The 20,673-nt window shown below is 45.9% G+C and overlaps 1 protein-coding gene across 1 annotated transcript in view; it reads left to right on the forward strand.

The window, feature by feature from the left end:
- Nucleotides 1–20,673, forward strand: part of LOC143986883 (uncharacterized) — a 171,759-nt gene that overhangs the window by 22,561 nt on the left and 128,525 nt on the right. Inside the window, 1 exon segment of the mRNA XM_077485289.1 lies at nucleotides 594–601. Within this exon segment, the coding sequence (XP_077341415.1) occupies nucleotides 594–601 (8 nt within the window).

A 20,673-nucleotide genomic window follows, 5' to 3' on the forward strand; every position in this document is an offset into this window, starting at 1 on the left:
ATTCGCTACTTTCCTGGAAAAACTACGTCTAAAAATCTCGTATACGAGTACACAAGCCTGTGTGACCCTCCGAGTGTAGATTCGTGTGGGTCTATTACATCTGGTAAGCCTCTATCTTGAAAGGTGACGGGAATACCACATGGTGTCTGCATGTTAGTCTCATTTAAGGAAGGTGGATGGTGACCTTTATCTCACGTTTGGATTCGATCAACGTTTATACAGAGACTTTTATTATTTTTTATTTTCTGTCTTTGGACTTTTTTTATATACACTTATGAATTATACACTTAAGGTGTATTTCTTGCACACTATATGAGTTTTGTGATTGGTTAAAATATTTTATGATCACATATTGTTATGTAATAGTTTGTTCTTTAGCGCTACACTATGATTTAATATTTGTTATTGATTCACTGTTTTATATCTAAATGCAAGCTTGTCAAAGCTTCTGGCTCTACAACTTCTGCCTTTCTGTCTGGTGGATTCTGCCCTCTTCTGTGAATTTGCAGAATCTGCTGTATCACAATGGCAGATTCCCAGTCGCTATTTCTTTTCACATAAGGCCATTCCATCTCTGTACCATCACGTTGAAGGCAATGTTGTGGCATCCTTGGGCAAGGCAGTCAGCCCCAAAGTCCATGTTACTGACACATGGTCCAGCAAGCATGGTCATGGACAATATATTTAGTTCACAGCACACTTGGTAACGCTGCTTGCAATGCAGAAGGATGCAGGACAGGGCTCAGTGCTGCAGCTTGTTGTGTCCCCATGTCTCCATATAGCTAGTGGTGGTGATGCCAGATTTGTCAGTTCTACCCCTCCTTCTCCACCTCCATGCCATCCTCTGCTGAATTGTCCTATGAACCACAAGCGTTCAAGGGGCTATTCAATGTGTCAGGCTAAAAGGTGCCATGCAGTGTTTCAGCTGGTGTGTCTAGGGGACAGGAACAACACCGGAGCAGAGATTTTTGCAGCTCTGCAGGGGCAGGCCCAAAGGTGGTTCATGCCATGCCAGCTGGAGCCAGGAATGGTGGTGTGCGATAATGGCACAAACCTCCTGTCCGCCCTTAGACAGGGAAAGTTGACACGTGCTATGCTTGGCACATGTCTTCAGTTTGGTGGTGTAGCATTTCCTAAATAGGTACCCAGATTGGTAGATCTGCTAAAGCAGGCCAGAAGATTGTAGCCATTTCAGGCTGTCATACCCATCCAGTGCTCGGTTGGCTGAAATTCAGCGGGAAATCCACCTGCCCGTAAACTGCTTGATTTGTGACATGCCCACCAGTTGGAACTCGACATGCAGCAGAGGGCCATCAATGAATACCTGTGTGAGTATGGCACAATGACAGGATCAGGCTGGCTTGGCTTTTTTCCCCCACACCAATGGCTGCTTATAAAGGATGCATGCACTGTATTGTCATTATTTGAGAAGGCCACAAGGATGGTGAGCTGTGACAATGCATGCATCAGTGACACGATCCCTGTTGTGTTCTTGCTGGAGCAGACTGCATGGCATTATGGACAGGGCACTCAAGGCAGAGCAGCAGAAGGAAGTCGAGGACTTCCTTTCCTCTCAAGGCCCACTTCATGCAGACACCATTGTTCCTATGCCACAGAACACACGAGGATTGTGGCAGATTTGGAGACATTGAAGCAGAGGAAGACATACATCAAACAGTAAGAGATGGTTTTCCATCCGCAGAACCCTTGGGAGTAGTATGTGGCTAGGAGGAGGCCATTCCAGATACTATAATCCTCGGTGACCCCGAGGAGTCTGCTTCTTATGCCTCTGCAAATTTGCGGTGCATGGGCTCCCTCATGCTTTAAAGCCTGCAAAAGGACCCAGGAATACGTGCCATAAAAGAGAAGGATCACTATTGGTTGGCAACCCTCCTTCACCACCGTTACAAGGAGAGAAAGTATCAGAACTCATCCTGTCCCCACAGAGAACTAGAAATAAATGTGGCCTGTCTCAAATTAGAACAACAACACCAGCATACCTCCATCCCTAAATGTTATGTGAAAACAAAAAGAAGTGGGGTTGGGACTTTACATGAGGCATGTTGGTGTGTATGATGATGTATGGAATAAACATGAATAAGTTGAATGTCACAATCCTCTAGGGGTAATTCATAATAATAATAATAATAAGCATAATAAAACCGATTACGGTGAAACATTTATGATATAGAATGTAATCATAAAGAGTCAATATATATATAATAATATTAATAATAAATTTAATAGCAAATGATTAATTAATGAACATGATTTGTGACAAGCAAAGTAAATGATAAATAATCAAATGTATACAGATAATTCATACATGATTTACATGATATATGGAATTGATAAAGGTTGTAATATTATGCGGTTATCAGGGCAAACTTGTACTTGGCACCCATAGATGAGCACTCAATGCATTTCATGGCCTCTTGACAATCGTCAGGAGTTGGATGCATGAATGAGCTAAAAATTTAATAGATAAATTAGTGAGTTATCTATAGACATGCACTATTCCCCATAAATGAAAGAAAAAAGGCAGAAAGGAGAAGAAAGAAGCACTAACAATGTTACTTACAAAGCAGCCCATAAGTTATGGCCAGCTCCAGGGAATGGAATAGAGCGGTGGCCCGACATAGGTGGTCCCAACTGGGGTTGAGGCGGGAGATCCTCGAACCCTGGGTTGGGACTCGCATAGACCCATTTATATACATTACTACTGCATACGCATTCATTATTCACTGGCACATTTCCTTCTACAGACATGTATATTTTTATATATTTAACATATACACTTTTTCATAAATTTAATTACATAATTTACACATTTTCCGTCACTGCACATATTTCATTATTTGAAAATGTGTTTAGCAAAAAATCAATAGGCTATAAATTCCGAATTAATTAACTAATGCTATATCATATAGAGATCCTTATGCGACCCACATGGAACCTTTCTTCCTCTATACCAGGGATATGCAATTAGCGGCCCTCCAGCTGTTGCAGAACTACAAGTACCATGAGGCATAGCAAGACTCTGACAACCACAACCATGACACCCAGAGGCAGAGGCATGATGGGCCTTGTAGTTTTGCAACAGCTGGAGGTCCGCTAATTGCAGATCCTTGCTCTATACTATGATGAATTATTAACCACGTACTATATATCACTTTTTAAGTGGTAGATACATGTGAATTAATGACGCATGGATACATGATATCCAATAACGTTTTAGGTCCATAGGCAACCTCATATACTATTTTTTTTTTTTTTTCAATTAACGTTTTTATTAGTCATTTCAATAAGGTTAACAGTACACAGAGATAGAAAAAAACAAATCAGTGAACTCAAGTGCGAGAGCTAAACAACAACATGCCGTCCATACATTGTGGAATCAAGGGTGAATAGGGCATTCATATTAGCAGTTCGCATTTTAGTCTAGTGTCACCCTTAATCTGGCTAGTAATATGCACCGTGACAGACAGCATTATTGTCACGTACCTGGTAGAGGAGCCCAGAATGCAGGGAGCGGCCTCTCGTAAGCCTCTGGCTCGAGAATCCCTGGAAGTGGGGACAGGAATTCTAGAGTTCAGAGGGCACAAGTGCCGAGCTGGTGAAGAGTAAAACCGGACCTGGAGCTGACAGCAGACAACGGCAGGCACAGGTGGTCAGACTGGAACAGCTGGTAGGCAGGCAGCAGACAGCAGCAGGCACAGGTGGTCAGACTGGAACAGCTGGTAGGCAGGCAGCAGACAGCAGCAGGCACAGGTGGTCAGACTGGAACAGCTGGCAGGCAGGCAGCAGACAGCAGCGGGCACAGGTGGTCAGACTGGAACAGCTGGTAGAAGAAGCGAGGTCAAGGTACAAGCCGGGTCGGTAACAGGCGGGCAGCAACGGTACACAGGAGAAGACAGAAGCGTGGTCAAACAGTCCGGAGGTCAGAGGCTGGCAGCAAGCAGGCGTCGTCAGGAACAGGCCGGGTAACAAGGATCAGGAACAATCAGGTAAGCAGGAGACAGAGTAACCGGACACGCTGTAGACTGGACAGCACAGGGACACTGTAACAGATTCCTTAAGTAGCCCTTTGGGCGCCAAGAACGGTCGCACGGCGTGTCTGCGCGCGCCCGCGTGAAACCGTGCAGCCGTTCGTGACCCCCGCGCACCCGCATGCGCCCGTTCATACCATTGCGCACCCGCGTGCGCTCGTTCGTAAAATTTGGGCACCCGCGTGCGCCCGTTCGTACCTACACGCACCCGCGTGCGTCGGTTCGCGCCAACGCGCGCCCATGGATACCTGTTAACTCTCAACGAGGGGATTCCGTGGGTAGGCCTTCCATAAGCCACTGGATTCCGGGGACGACCATGACATTGCCCCCCCCAAGGGGCAGCCTCCGGATGCCCAATTGTGCCATCTTACCCGGATGAGACCTCTCAAAGGCAAGTATCAGTCTTCTGGCATGAATATTGGACTCAGGATCCCAAGAATTTTCTTCAGGCCCGTACCCCTTCCATTTTACCAAAAATTGGATTTGATTGCGTCTTCGCCTGCAGTCCAGGATGGATTCCACCTCATATTCGACTTCACCGTCGATGATCACGGGTTCAGGTGGGGCAACCTTTCCGGCTGTCAAAGGGATCTGGAACGGCTGGCTTGAGCAAAGCTACGTGGAAGACAGGGTGAATCCGAAACGATTCTGGCAACTTTAGCTCATACACCACATCATTCACCTCTTTCACAACTGGAAAGGGACCCACAAATCTTGGACCCAACTTCTTAGATGGACAGGCCATTTTCAGGTTCAGAGTGGATAGCCAAACCTGATCCCCGACCTTGAGATTAAGTTCTCCCCTTCTCCTCTTATCAAACACCTCTTTATTATACTTTTGGGTCTTTGCCATGGTTTCCTGCAGAAGCCTGTTGTTGGATCTAAAGAAGTCAAGATTTTCCTGAACCGCAGGTACCGGGCATTCTGGAAGATCGTTGGACAGGAACAGAGGATGGAAACCGTAGTTTGCGAAGAACGGAGATTGTTTCGTGGGCGGAGATTATATGCAAACTCGGCTAGAGGTAGTAAGGGGGCCCAATCATCCTGAGAAAATGAAGAGAAGCAGCGTAGGTACTGTTCCAACGTCTGGTTCGTTCGTTCAGTTTGCCCATTGGTTTGAGGATGGTAGGCAGATGAGAAACAGAGATCGATCTTCAGGACCCCACAAAGTGCTCTCCAGAACTTAGACGTGAACTGTACTCCCCGATCCGAAGTGATATTCGCAGGAATGCCATGTAGTCTCACGATTTCCTTAATGAATATCTTGGCTGTTTCTGTGGCGGAGGGAGTACCCCTCATTGGTAAGAAGTGGGCCATCTTAGATAACCTATCCACAACCACAAAGATCGTGGAACAGCCTTCTGAAGGTGGTAGCTCGACAATGAAGTCCATAGAGATCATCCGCCAGGGTCTTTCTGGGACAGGTAGTGGTTTTAACAGACCCCAAGCACTGGACCTACTGCCTTTTTTCCGGATGCAGGTGACACATGCCTCCACGTATTTCTTACAATCCGACTTAAACTGTGGCCACCAGAATGTTTGTTGAACCAGTTCGGAGGTCTTATGAACTCCAAAATGGCCAGCCAGCAAATGGTCATGACAAGAACTGAGAACCAGAACTCGTTTTTACTGAGGAACGAAAATCTTGTCTTTGTACCAGAAGAGTTCGTCCTTGGCCAGAAGAGTGATGTCAGGTGGTAGAACAGTACTAACAGATGCCTGCTTGATCTGGGACAGCAGATTTCCTTGAAGCAGGAGGAAGTTCCCTGAGGGCAGAATGGTGTCCGGATGCGAGGAGATTTCGGGTTCGTTGAACATACGAGACAAAGCGTCCGGCTTAGTATTCTTTGACCCAGGACGGTAAGTTATGTGGAAGGAGAATCTGGAGAAGAAAAGTGCCCATCTGGCCTGACGTGGTCTCAATCTCTTGGCAGACTTCAAGTACTCCAGATTCTTATGGTCCGTGTAAATGAGGATTGGATGGGCTGCTCCTTCCAGCAGATAACGCCATTCTTCAAGAGCCACCTTGATGGCTAATAGTTCCCGATCTCCGACATCATAATTGCTTTCTGCCTCGGATAGCTTGCGGGAAAAGAACGCAACTGGGTGCAGAAAAGATCTTGGTCCACGTCTTTGGGAAAGTACCGCCCCAACCGCTATCTCGGAGGCATCAACCTCCAGAATGTATGGCAAGGTTGGGTCGGGGTGCTTAAGAATAGAGGCCGAAACGAACAAGTCCTTCAGAGTGGTAAAGGCCCTTTGAGCCTCGGGAGACCATTGGAATCTCAGGCCCTGTTTAGTTAGTCTTGTGATGGGAGAAATGATGGTGGAAAATCCCCTAATAAATTTTCTGTAGAAGTTTGCGAATCCGATGAACCGTTGGACCCCTTTCCTGTCTGTAGGAGCGGGCCAATCTCGAATGGCAGAAATCTTCTGGGGGTCCATTTCAATACCGTCTACAGAAATGATCAGGCCAAGGAACTGAATACTTCGTTGCTCGAAAATGCATTTTTCCGGCTTGGCGTATAATCCATGAAGACGGAGTCGTGTTAGCACGTTCCTGATGTGTTCCCGATGTTCGGCCAGGGAGGGAGAAAAGATCAGGATGTCGTCTAAATAGATGATAACAAACAGATCCAGATAGTCTCTAAAAATATAATTTATGAAATGCTGAAACGTGGCGGGGGCATTACATAGGCCGAAAGGCATGACCAAGTACTCAAAATGCCCAAAGCGAGTGCGGAAAGCGGTCTTCCACTCGTCTCCACTCCGAATGCGAACAAGATTATAGGGACCCCGAAGATCCAGTTTGGAAAACACCGCTGCGGACCCCAGTCTCTGAAACAGTTCAGGCACATGCGGCAAAGGATAACGTTTTTTTATGGTAATTTTGTTGAGTGCCCCATAGTCAACACAGGGACGTAAGGATTGGTCCTTTTTCTCCACGAAGAAGATTCCCACGCCTGCCGGGGAGGTAGAGGGACGAATGAATCCCTTCCCTATGTTGTCGTCCAGATAGATCTTCAGGGCTACCAATTCAGTTTCAGATAGTGGGAAGATTCTCCCAAAAGGAATTTCTGCACCTGGAAGCAATTCTATTGGGCAATCGTATGGCCTGTGAGGGGGTAAAGTCTCAGCGCCCTTTTTGCTAAAAACGTCCAGGAAGCTGTGGTAAACTGGGGGCACGGCTTGACGGGTTTCTGCGTCTATTTCCAGGCAGAGCAAAGAGGAGGAAGCTTGGTCGGTCCCCAACAAACAGTGTTGGAGGCAGTAGGGTGAGAGGAATTTCATCTTTCCAGTTGACCAGTCAATTTGGGGGTTATGTGCCTTCAGCCAGGGCATGCCTAATATGATAGGAAATATAAGAGGACGTGAAGAGGCTTGGTTGTCTCTGTCTTAATCAAGGCTTGGTTGTTCCTGATTGTTTTAGGTGTCTCTGATTAAATCAAAACGAAGCTTGGTTACTCCTGACTCTATTTATGGCGATGACTCAGTGCGCCACCCGTTCCCCATGACTAAGTCACTCTTTGACGAAACGGACGTCGGGAGGGTGGCGTGCTGACGTCATCGATGTCTAAGACGAGCGTGTGTCACCTGGCCGGCATTTCTTTACGAGCTTTTAATATTTTTACAAATGTAAGTGCAATATTTTTGCTTATAAAATAAACTGTGTTTTAGGGACTTACACTATGGTGAGTTTTCCTTTTTCATTGGGATCGTGATTGCTGCTTTGAGTTTGGATCGTTTGGCTTGTCCTCATTTTAGCCACAGGTGATTCCTGCCATGGATGTCTGGAGGTTGATTTGATGCCACAGATTTAATACTACAGGCCCTGTATCGCTTACCCTCTGGTAAGCGCATATGTTGTGTGGTGGAGGTTCACAAGTACTGGTGTTTCTGTTTGCACAGAAGAATTTGATTGAAGTCACCATTTTCAATTCATTCACTGGACTTTTGATATAATTACTTTATTTCTTTTATTTTAAGATTTATTATTTTTATCATGTATTACACATTTATTTAATCACGTGTTCATTCATGAGTATGATTTTATATTATAGTGATTTTTTTGGTGTCATGTATTGTCATATGTTATTACATGATTTTAGCTTAACTTTACGCACAGCTATATTCTATGTTTTGTTTATAAGGGAATGTGGACTGTAGATGATTGATCTCATCTTTTACAACATTGACTGGGGGGGCCACTGATTTGGAGGTGTTTGTTTTATAGCCCGAGAGTGCCGCATATCGGTCTAGTTCGGCATGGAGGTTGGGCAGGGAGATCCTAGGCCGGGTCAGAGTGAGGATGATGTCATCTGCAAATAGAGATATTTTAAATTCCCTGCTCCTGTCCTAGATCCCTTGGATATATCTGGATTACCCCTAATGGCCGCCGCCAGGGGTTCTACACATAGTGAAATAGCAGGGGGGAAAGCAGACATCCCTGGCGGGTGCCATTAATGATTGGAAAAGTTAATGATATGGTGAAGGGGGTTTTGACTTGTGAGGAGGGGCTTGTGTAGAGGTTCTGTACTGCCTGCAAGAAGGGTCCCTTAAAGCCCATGTGATGTAACGTAGCTATCATAAAGGACCAGCTTAGGCGATCAAACGCCTTTTCCACATCTAAACTCAAGATTAGAGATTCCAAGTTATCTCTGTTGGCTACATCTATGAAGTCTATGACTTTTCTGGTGTTGTCTTCTGCTTGTCGCAGGGGGACAAAGCCCACCTGGTCCTTGTGTATCAGGGTGGGGAGGATTGCGTTCAGTCGGTTTGAGAGGATTTTCCTAAATATTTTTAAATCCGAGTTAAGTAGGGCTATGGGCCTGTAACTGGAGCAGGAGGTCGGATCTTTGTCTGGTTTCGGGATGAGGGATATAAAAGAGCCTTGCCTCTCGCTCGGAATAGGGGTTTGTTGGAGAAAGGCGTTAAACAATTTGGTCATATGGGGGCTCAGGAGGGGTAGAAAGGCCTTATAGTACTCGTATGGGAGCCCGTCCAGCCCGGGAGGGCTTTTATGGTCGCTGTCAATTCTTCAGTGGTGACAGGGGTGTTTACTTCCTGTAACTCTGTATCTTGTAGTCGAGGCAGTCCGGTTCGTTCAAGATATTGGGTTATACGGTCAGCTAAGTCAGGGGATGGGGGCTGGTGAGGTATTTTTGGTTTGTTGTATAGGTCTGTATAGAAGTCAGCAAATGTATTTGCTATGTCTGAGGGTGGGACAGGCGATCACCCCTTTTATTTTTAATTTGACTTAGCATGTCGGTGTGGGCTTGGTCTGCCAGTTTCCTGGCCAGGAGTGACTGTGCTTTGTAGCCCTTGTCATAATATAGTTGTTTTAATCGGATCAGTACTTTCTCCACTAGGCCTAGCGCAAGGTCCCAAAGTGTCGTTCGTACCTGGACGATTTATTTGAGAAGTGGTATGGAGGGTGACTTCTGGAGCTGAGCTAGAAGGGCCCTCAATTGTTTTTCAGCTAGTAGTCTGGCAGTCCTAGCATCCCTCTTTATAGCGGAAGAGAGAGGAAGGCATCGCCTGCGGATTACTGCTTTATGGGCAGTCCATAGCGTGGAGGGGGAAATGTCTGAGGTATCATTTTCAACAAAGTAGTATTGTAAGGTAGACTCTAGCTCCGTTGTGGCAGGAACATGCTGCCGAAGGAAGTTATTCAGCCTCCAGCTGCATGGCCTGCGGAGAGGTGTGCCTATGTCTAATGATAAGGTTATAGGGGCATGATCTGACCAGGAAATAGGGAGTATTTGTGCGAATTTGGTGGCCCTCAGTGCGTTGTTTACGAAGAGGTAGTCAATGCGTTAGTGAGTGTGGTGGGGAGCCAAGTAAAAGGTGTATTGGTGATCCTTCGGGTGAAGAGCCCACCAGGCATCAAAGAGGGCGTATCTTCTGGTGATCTGGCAGAACAACTTAGAGTCCCTGAGGGCTCTGGTTTGCGATGCTTAAGGGTTCGCCACAAGGCGGTCACATGATGCAGAGTGGGTTAGGTTGAAGTCCCCCCCCATCACCAGAAGCTCGTGAGATGCCCTGTAGAGGCATGTAAGGACCTTAGTCAGAAAACAGTGTTGACATGTGTTCGGGGCGTAAAGGGCACATAGGGTTATGGCCTGCGTTTGCCATAGGCCTTGGAGAATGATGAAGTGGCCTTGCGGATCTAGGTATGTCTTAGTGCAGGTAAAGGGGGTCCCATTTTTAAAGAGTATAGCTACCCCCGCTCTTTTACGTGGGTTAAAGGCCTGGTATATCTGGGTGAAGTGTCTGGAGGCGAATGTGAAGGAGTCCCCCTTGTTAAAATGCGTTTCCTGCACCATAATGATGTCCGCCCTAGATTGTCTGAACTCTCGGAGCGCCAAATGCCTTTTTTTGTTGGAATTTAGGCCATGGACATTCACCTTACATAGTCAAGTGTAAGGTGGGTGTCCGTGATACTTAGCTGTGTCAGCTGGTGGTGTATCCAAGTCTGGGAGTGCAGCATCCACAGGAGGAGGGCCGGCAGCCCCAGAAACCATTGGTAAAGATCCGTCTGTAGTGCGGAGGAAGAAAGAGATCTAGAGAGAAGAGAAAAAGTTAAAACATAAACATAAATGGTTATAACAACAAGTATCATCAGTTAGGGCCAGATGTTCCTAGGGGTCACTGGGCCTATATAGTTCCTAATGGACTCCCCGACTAAGATATCCGGAAAGTTCGGGTCGGGGAGCCACCGGTGGTTCCAAAGCTAGGTAGGAACTATTGGATAGTAAACCACGGGGGGGGGGGGGGTCAGTAACCTAGGGGTCAACCTGTCTGGGGTCTCAGCCTAGACCAGCCCATGGTATAAAACATTAATAAAGTTTAGGCATCACCGATCAACAATGGGGGGCGTGACCGGATGTGTAAGGTGTAAGGTGGAGTGAGGGATGTGAGACGCCGTGTGTTACCTCCTCCTGGGCCCCATGAGGAGAGTGTGGCGTGCTTGATGTTGTGGCTGGATGCACGGTGAGGAGGGTCGGAGTTACTTGTTGAAGCCGGACGGGAGGAGTGATGATTATATACGGCCGCATTACGGAGCTGAGCTAAGCCGAGCCCTCGGGGAGCAGCGTTCACTTCCGGGTCCCGAGTCCCTGACGAAAACGACCGAGGACACACGAGGACACACGAGCACCCCCCAGCGCCGACCGCCTCAGAGCCACCGAACCTTGCTGACTCTCGCCGAACAACGCTACATACAGCTGGCAACAAGAGGCTCTCCCCGCCCGCCCGCAAGCCGAGACAGGAGGAGGGAGGTAAGCGGTGGTGTGCGGGGGGGAGAAGAAGATAGAGGAATGAGGTGTGGCAAAACAACGCTGCGGATATAGTGGACATTGTGGTGTCTGAAATCAGGCAAAAGCTAACAGGAGAGTGCTGGCTGGGGGTGAGGAGGTCTCTGAGCGTTTTTTTTTTTTTTCTCTTTCCCCTCCTCTCTCTGGAGTACATTGCTCTGTATCACTCTGTATTGCTCACCAGGACGTATTGCCTACCAAGATGAACGAATGGTAATCAAGCGGTGTATGCAATTAATTACCTGCTGTAAAGGCAAGAGTTGGTGGCTAGTGAAGCCAGGAAAACTGTGACGCTGGAGTTGAATATCTGTGGAATGGCTATAAGGCAAGACCGTTGGTGCACTAAGTGATTTATTAAGGGATGGTGGCAGTCCTGAAAAACTAACTGATTTTCTGAATTAGTGCATGTGAAAAAACACCAGCTGTGAAGTAAAAAAGCAGGGATTTAAATGTGATTCATGAAGTGTACACTGGAGAGCTGGGTATAAGATATTGCTAACACTGTATTAAACCTCTGAATGAGTGATGGTGGAGGACGGCTGTGTCACAAGGTTAAGAAAGTGTTAAATGCAATATTCAGGACTGATTTGAAGATCGGATGGGAATAAGATAAATAGAGAAGGAAATACCCAAAGAGAGGGGGGAGGAAAGTGGCGAGAAGGGGGAAAAAGAAAGAAAGATGCAACACCTGCGCTCGGCCAAGGAGAGGGGGGAAAAAAGCATGCAACAGTCTGCCACAGCAGCTAAATTGGAACAATTCGCTCATAATCCTGCACAATCATCTCAGACCCCTCCAAAAAAGGGGCAGACTAAGGGACAACAAGGGATACTGCCTGAAAGGAAAAGCATGGGACATTTAAATACTAATATTAACTCGCAGGCAGGTGCAGTGGCAAAATGTTCAGTTAATAAGAATCCGGGTGCAGGGGAATTGAATTTAGAGAATTTAGAGACTATAACAGGTGACCCCCTTCCGTTGGAAAAAGAGCCTACTATTAAGGATGTGTTAATGGCCGTAAATGCATGTAACATCTCATTGAAAGAATTGTGTACTCAAATGAAGGGAGTGAAGGATGACCTGCTGGTGGTAAGGCAAGACTTACAGAAAGTGGTGGAGAGGACGGTAGAACTTGAAACAAGGACCAGTAGGTTAGAAGATGATACAACCTTCCTAACTAAAGAGCTAGAAACTTTGAAGGAGCAGTTTACAGGATACACAATAAAAATGGACGATATGGAAAATAGACTTCGGAGGGACAATGTGCGTGTAGTGGGTCTCCCTGAAAAAAGCGTGGGTGTAAATCCCGCTGAGTTCATGGAACACTTATTAATTGATATGTTTGGAAGGGACACATTCTCAACAATGTTCTCTATAGAAAGGGCGCACAGAGTGCCCTTTAGAGCTCCACCTGAGGGAAGTCGCCCTAGGCCATTATTGATGAAATTACTAAATTATAAAGATAAAGTGGTGTTGTTACGGAAAGCAAGGGAAATGGGGAATATGTTGTATAAGGGGGTTAGAATCTCACTATATGCCGATTTTTCCCCAGAACTTCAGAGAAAAAGGGCAGAGTTCTTTCAGGTGAAGCGTAGGCTACAGAAACTTAGATTGACGTACGCTCTTCTTTATCCTGCAAAGTTACGGATTAATGCATTGGGGTATACTCAGGTTTTCAGTTCCCCAATGGAAGTGGAAAAGTGGATAGAAGAAAATAGGGAAAAATTTTAGTATCTATGGTTCCTGGTTAGGAGTGTGAGTCTGGTTGGAAGGTAGAAGGGGGGGGGGTGAGTGTGTTTTTTTTTTTTTTTTTGTGGGGGGGGGGGGGGGGGGAGTGTGGTAATACACGGCAGGAGTGGAGAAGGGATATGAGATATATATGTTGTGAAAATAGTAGAATAAGGTCACTAAGAAGCCCCCTTAATATCACCTGGGTAGGTGGGGGGAGGGTTGTTGGGAGGGGGGGTGGGGAGGGAGGGGAAAATAGGGGGAAGGTTGGGGGGAAAAAAAATATATGTGTGTATTATTGAATGGGGCTCAGGAGATAACTCAAATAAAGAAAAAATATAAAACACTGAGAGGCAAAAAACAAGCAAAACTGATTGGTAATACGGGGAAAAACTGTGGTAAACAAGTATATAGCACAACTCACGTTAGTAGATATACAATAGATGAAATAGCGGTGGTGGTTAAAAGATATGTCATCTTAATGTGGATTAAGGTCTTGGAAGCCAGGTCTAACTTAATAAAGAAGATAGTGAAGAGTTGGAAGGTATTGGGATATGGGAAGATTTCAATCTTTGCCTTCTCCAGAAATGTACTCTGCCTTCTTATATCCTTCTTCCTCCTTGATTTTCTCTCTTTCTCTTTTTCTGCGTGTTTACTTGGTGAATGCAGGACGGGAAAATTAAGATAGGCTCCTGGAATGTGAGGGGCCTGGGGACACAGGTGAAACAAAAAGCGGTGCTTTCTATGATGGAGGGATACGGAGTTGGGCTGGTCTGTCTGCAGGAGACGCACTTGATTAAAGATACAGTGCATCGGCTGCAGAACAGAAAATATCAATATCAATACCACTCTGTATACTCGTCATATAGTAGAGGGGTGAGCGTTATGGTAAGAACAGGGGTGAACTTTGCTTGTAAGCGAGCCATCCAAGATGAAAAGGGTAAATATATATTTTTACATTGTTCAATTGAAAACAGAGAATTTGTACTGGCAAATATCTATATTCCTCCACCATTTAGAATGGAAGTGTTGTTTGAATTATATGAATTTTTATTGGGGATAGATGGAATCCCTATTATAATAGTAGGGGATTTCAACACAGTTTTAGATACTAAACTGGATAGATTCCCAGAAAAGATACTGGTGGAATCAGCTGGGCATGGGAGGCTGGGTCAATACATGGAAGAAGTAGGACTATTGGATCTATGGAGAACGGGGAATCCGGGAGCCCGACAGTATAGCTGCCGCTGGGCCTCGCATTCCACGTTGTCCAGAATAGATATGACATTGGGGAATGACCTGGCCCTACAGCTGGTGGAAAAGATAGAATATCAGCCCAGGGGTATATCAGATCATTCCCCAATGATAGCAACCTTAAAAATGAGTGAACGGAGGGGACAGAAGGTATGGAAACTGAACCCTCTTTGGGTAGAACTAATAAAAAAAGAGTCAGGAGAAGGTCTAGAGAAAATCCAGATGGAACTAAAAGAATTCTTAAAAAACAACCGAGGTACAGTAGGTCCAGGGATATTATGGGATGCTCTGAAAGCATTCTTGAGGGGACTCCTGATTCAATCTATTGCAAAAATCAATAGAAAGTCAAGAGAGCAGGAGGCAAGTATAGGGAGAGAAGTGCTAGAGGCTGAAAGGAATTATATCAGTGATCCTACCCTGGAAAAAGAAAAACTGTGGCTAGATAAACAAGAAGAATTTAGGTTAATAGCTTTGAAAAAAGCAGAGATACAACGCATGTTCTATCGTCAAGTCTCCTTTGCAGAAGGGGAAAGTATGGGAAAAATGTTAGCACAACTAGTGAAGAGCAATTCTGGTCCATCTTCAATACCGATGATTAAAACAATGGAGGGGGTGGTCACAACGGAAACTGGGAGTATAGGTCAAGCATTTAGAGAATATTATAAAAAATTATACACCGCACAGAAAATAGGGATGGATAAGCAGATGGAGTCATTCCTGGGTCATCTAGAGGTACCTTGTTTGAAACAAGAAGAAAGAGAAGAGTTAGAAGCCCCAATCACTTTGAAAGAACTTCAGGAAGCAGTTACAAGCATGTCAAATCAAAAATCGCCTGGGCCAGACGGTCTCCCGATTGAAGTATATAAAAATTTTGGCGAGATACTGCTCCCTGTACTGTTGGAGACATTAAGAGGAGTAAGTGGGGAGGGCAAATTGCCTCCATCAATGATGGAGGCAATTATAATTTTGTTGTATAAGGAAGGTAAAGACCCATTAAATGTAGCAGCGTACAGACCAATTTCTCTTTTGTGCACTGATGCAAAGATACTGGCTAAAGTATTAGCAATCAGACTCAACCGAGTTATAGTAAGATTAGTGCACATGGATCAAACAGGATTTATAGCTAATAGATCAACTAGCATGAATATTAGGAGAGCTTTCTTGAACTTACAGATTCCAACAGATAACGATTCCCCGGGAGCAGTAGTGGCACTAGACGTAACAAAAGCATTTGACAGTGTGGAATGGGGTTACATATGGAAAATATTGGAGAAATTTGGTTTGGGCCCATCCTTTATTGGTTGGATTAGGATGCTATATGATAAACCCAGTGCAAGATTAAAAATCAATAATGAGCTTTCTGATAAAATAGAGCTGGGGAGAGGAACGAGGCAGGGGTGCCCATTGTCACCCCTACTCTTCGCTCTCGCTATAGAGCCCTTGGCTTGTGCAATTAGGGCAAATCGGGAGATAGTTGGTTTTCTAAGAAAATCTGGGGAGGAAAAAATAGCGCTCTACGCAGATGATATTCTGTTATTTTTGGGAGATATGGGACATTCCCTGACAAAAGCAATAGGAATAGTGCAGGAATTTGGTGGTTTTACTGGGTTGGAGATTAACTGGGAAAAGTCGGAATGTCTCCCTATGGACTCAGTTGACCAACAAACAGCCCTAGGAGTACCCCAAATGGTAATAGTGGACAAATTGAAATATCTAGGAATTACTCTGACTAAGGATCCCAAGCAATTTATAAGTTATAATTTAGCCCCCTTATTAGCTAAGTTTAAACAAAAAACTGCTATATGGAGGCGACTTCCTCTGTCGGTGGCTGGCAGATGTAATTTGATAAAAATGATTTGGATGCCCCAACTTCTTTATATATTGCATAACACCCCGATATGGATTAATAGAAGCTGGTTTAATAAGATCGAGATGTTGTTTAGGGAATTAATATGGAAGGGGGGACAGGCCAGATTGCGTCTGCGGGTACTTCAGCTACCGGTAGAGGAGGGGGGCTTCGCAGTCCCATACCCAGAGTGTTATTTTTGGTCAGCACAACTTCAACAGTTAGGGGGAATTGAAGTGGTGAATGGAGGAAGCCCAAACGGGAGACTGGTGTTAACAGGTTCGCCACATAGGACGCTGATCGAGACCTTAGAAGCAGATTCATTCCAGTACAAATGTCCTACAGTAAAAATGATGTTAAAGATATGGCATATGGTTAAAAAAAAAATGGGATACAGGGAAATAACTAAATACACCCCTCTATGGAATAACAAGAAGCTACAAGAATTATGGCGAGTCGGTAAAATTTCAGAATTGGGAAAAATGTGGAATCGTAAGGTTATACCATTTATATAGAGGCACGGGTATTAAAACTTTTGAGGAACTACAAACAGAATTTAAGATCTCACAAAACTCACTATATGCATACAGTATATACAAGTGAGGCACGCTATAAAGGCACAGGTTGGAAACCAGTTATTAGTGTGGGAAGAACTGCCGTTGATACAACTGGTAGCGCAAGTAGGATCCACTAAAGGATTAATATCAAAACTCTATTCCCAATTAGATAAACAGATTAATGGTGAGAGGAAAAGTAGGGTTGAGAAGGAGAAATGGGAGCAAGATGTAGGTAATATAACACAGGCACAATGGAAAACGATACTAGAGTTATGTCCAAAGGTTTCGGTCTCTCCCCCTCATAAGATATCACACCTGATGGTGATTAATAGAGCGTACTATACTCCCCAGAGACTATTTAGATTCGGTAAAAGAGCAGATGACAGTTGTCCTAGGTGTGGGGGGTTGGGAAACTTAATACATATGCTCTGGAAGTGTCCTAAACTATTCCGATATTGGAAAGGAGTAGTAGAGACACTAAGTAGAATTTTCGAGACGGTAATAGAACCAAATGCGGTGGCGTGTATTTTAGGATACAGAAATGAGAGAGTAGAGAAAAGGGGAGTTACCATTGTAATTTTAAGATGTTTATTTCAAGCTAGGAGGATGATCACTAGAAGATGGCAATCAAACTTAGCCCCCACAGTAGAAGACTGGGTGAGAGCTGTAAATGAGTATCTATGTAAGGAGAGGGCAGTATATGCAAAACGAAATAATTTAAAGGAGTTTAATAAAAACTGGCAAGACTGGCTAGAGGAGATGCATACCCCAATATAGATTATAAGAACTACAAGAAGATGAGGTGGGGGGGGGGGAGGTGGGAGGGAGTAGGGAAGAGAAGAATAGGGGAGTTGTAATATGTAATTAGTTTTAAAGAGAATGGTGATAAGGAAAGAAGAGAGAAGCACGGGAGGGTAGAAGTACAAATATAGAACTAGTGGGGGGGGGAGGGGGGAGGAAGGGATAGAGGGGGAGTAAAGGAGGGAGGGTTAAACTAATAGGAAAAATGAAGGTAGTGGAAATATAGTTGAGGGGGTCATTATGGTATTGCTTAAATATAGTTCTTATCTTGTTATTTCATTGTTTTTTTTTTTCTTTTTTTGGAGTATGGAAATATAAATATGACCCCCCCATCTTTCTAAAATCCCAGACTCTGGAATGGAAGGAACCGATATTGGATTATTGGTATTATTGGGTTATTGTTAAAATGTTTAAAAGGATGTTTGTACAATATATGAAAAAAAATTTCTAATAAAGATTAATATAAAAAAAAAAAAAAAAAAATACTATAAGAGTCCAGCAGAACTTTACATATTGAGCACTGCTTTTATACACATAGAACATTTTTTTCAATTTTTTCATTTTTTATTTTTATATTTTTACATATTTTTTCTCAAAGAAAAAAAAAAAAAGAAAAAAAAAAGTTTAGGCATTCGGGGGGGGGGGGGGGGGGGGAATTTCCGCTCAATGGGGTGTGTGATCTTTTTGGGAGTGAGTTTAAGCATGGTGTGGCCCATCCGGGCTTTCAAGTAAAGGGATGTAAAGTGCTGTCGGGTGCCAGGTAGGCATCTTCTGGGGGGGTCAGTTTGTTTTGTGTTTGGGTGATCTGTGGGAGGGATCCGGTCCCCTGTGACGTTTGGTTTGGACTTTCTGACAGCCACCGGCGGAGGAGGGGGGGTTGCTACCAGGTCCCATTCAGGTAGTTGGGGGATAGGTATTCCCAAGATGTCACAGAAGGAATCCAAGTCTTCCAGGTAACCTAGGACGGCAGATTTCCCCTGGTGTTTAGCGGTTAAACTGAAGGGGTAACCCCATCTGTAGACCACTTTCTTTTCCTGTAAGGTGTGTAGGAGAGATTGCAGCAATCTGCGCTTTTGGAGTGTAATCCAGGATAGGTCTGGGTAGATCTGCACTGAGGAGTTGTCAAAGGCTAGGTTGCGGATGGAGCGGGATTTAAGCATAATGTCCTCTTTCAGTGGGTAGGAGTGTACTCTGCAGATAACGTCTCTTGGCAGGGCCTTTGGGTCAGAGGGCACAGTGGGCTCTGTCCATCTCTATATGTTTGTCTGGGTCTTCGCCCAGAATTTCATTAAATAGTGCCTGAAGTGAGGCTTGCAGGTCTTCAGTCCCCTCTTTTTCGGGTAGGTCTCGCACACGGATATTGTTCCTGCGGCCTCTATTATCCAGATCTTCCACGTGGCGTTGCATGTCTTGTAGCATAAGGCAATGATCTGAGCCCTGTATCTGGGTTTGATGTACTGCCAGTTTAGTCTCTTGTATTTCCTCCTCTGCTATTTCCTGTCAGCTAAATGTTTAAGGCCTGCATGTAGGGTCTTGATCTCAGTGCGGTAGGTGGCCTTCACATCAGCTATAAGCTGTTTAAAACCATCCTTGGTTGGGATGGCTTGTAGGTAGGACAGCCAGGGGGAGTAAATCTCTCCATCCTGTCCTGGAGGTAAGTGGGAAGGCAGTGGATGTAGGGTGCGTTCCTTTGTCGGGGGTTCCTTGGGCTTGAGAGGGGGGTCCCAGGGCTCAGTCCAGGAGGTAGCGTGGGGAGAACGCGGTGTGGGGTCCGGTGGGCTGCCCCTCAGATGCTGTGCATGGGCTTGTGTCACTTGGGCGCAGGAGGGGGGGTTGCTGCATGCCCCCTAGTTAGGCTGAGTTCCCTGGAACATGAAGGCCTTTGGGCCTTAGGGAGGGCCGAGGCCTGCCAGGCAGCGTGGAATTGCTCCCCTTAAGTGCGTGGGGCCTGGGAGGGCCTGAAAGTCCTCCGTAACATCTGGTGGGGAGGGGGAGAAACACCCCGTGTCGGAGATGCCCGGGTCTGATGCTGTTCTCAGCAGCCAGGGGAAGGCCTCTGTACACTGTGTGTACTGTGGCAGTGGCTGGGCTTCAGCCTTCTCGCCCTGTGTTTTGTGCGGGATGTGGGATGAGTATTGCCGGTCACTCACCACCTGTTGAAGCTCGGCGGGGCTTGGAGGCAGCTGCGGGGGTGGCGGTGTGGAGGCCCGTTGTTGGGAGCCGGCGCCATTTTGCTGCTCCCGCCCGGTGACATTCCGGACGGTTTAAAATAGTCCCTAAAGGACGTGGCGGCGCCCGGTGGGGGCTGTAACTATCCTCGGGCTGAGGAGGATCTGGTGGTGCGCAATCCTCCCATGGATCGGTGCTTTGTACCCCCGATTTTCTGCCTGTTTGCTGCGGGCTGGAGGAGAGCTCTCAGTCAGTGTATCATATAAATGTACTCACCGAGGCCAAGATGCCGAGAGCGGTCGCTGTTGCGACTCGGCGCAGACCACCCCTGAAGGTGGCACAGAGGGTGGTTGCACCAAGAGGCACAAGCTACCAGTAGGACAGTCACTTGCTAGAAGATCAGCAGGTAGCTTGAGCAGAGCTGAAGGTGATGTCCAGTGGGAAGGTCCAGAAGCAGGGTAACAAGTCCGTAAAGCAAAGAGGGAATCCAGGAGACAGGCCAGGGGGTCAAACACAGTCCAGACAACAAGTACCAGGAACGCTGAGACAGAAGGATAATCCAAGACAAGCCAGGGGTCGGGTCAGGAGAAGGTCAGCGAGGTCGATGAGGCAATCTGGGTCAAAAACAAGTAATAGAGATCACGGGAACACATGTGGAAACACAGGAAGCTGAAGACAAACCAGCAGTGTGTTTGGATGACCTCACTTCCTTTATAGGTCAGCGAGGGGTCACACCCTGTGTGTGTGTGTGCTTTCGTTTATTCCTGTTGCACACAGCTGTGCGCCAGAGCGCTTTACCTGTGCGCATCCTATGACAGTGCCCCCCCCCCCCCCCCCCCCGAGGGGCGGCCTCCGGACGCCCAAGCTAGCCATCAATTCTGGATGTTGCTGATGGAAAGTCTTTATTAATTTAGGAGCATGAAGGTTCTTGGATGGTTCCCAGGAGTTATCTTCT

Source organism: Lithobates pipiens, unplaced genomic scaffold, assembly GCF_037356315.1.
Source record: "Lithobates pipiens isolate NorthernLeopardFrog02 unplaced genomic scaffold, aLitPip1_a1.2 Scaffold_18, whole genome shotgun sequence".
Taxonomy (NCBI): domain Eukaryota; kingdom Metazoa; phylum Chordata; class Amphibia; order Anura; family Ranidae; genus Lithobates; species Lithobates pipiens.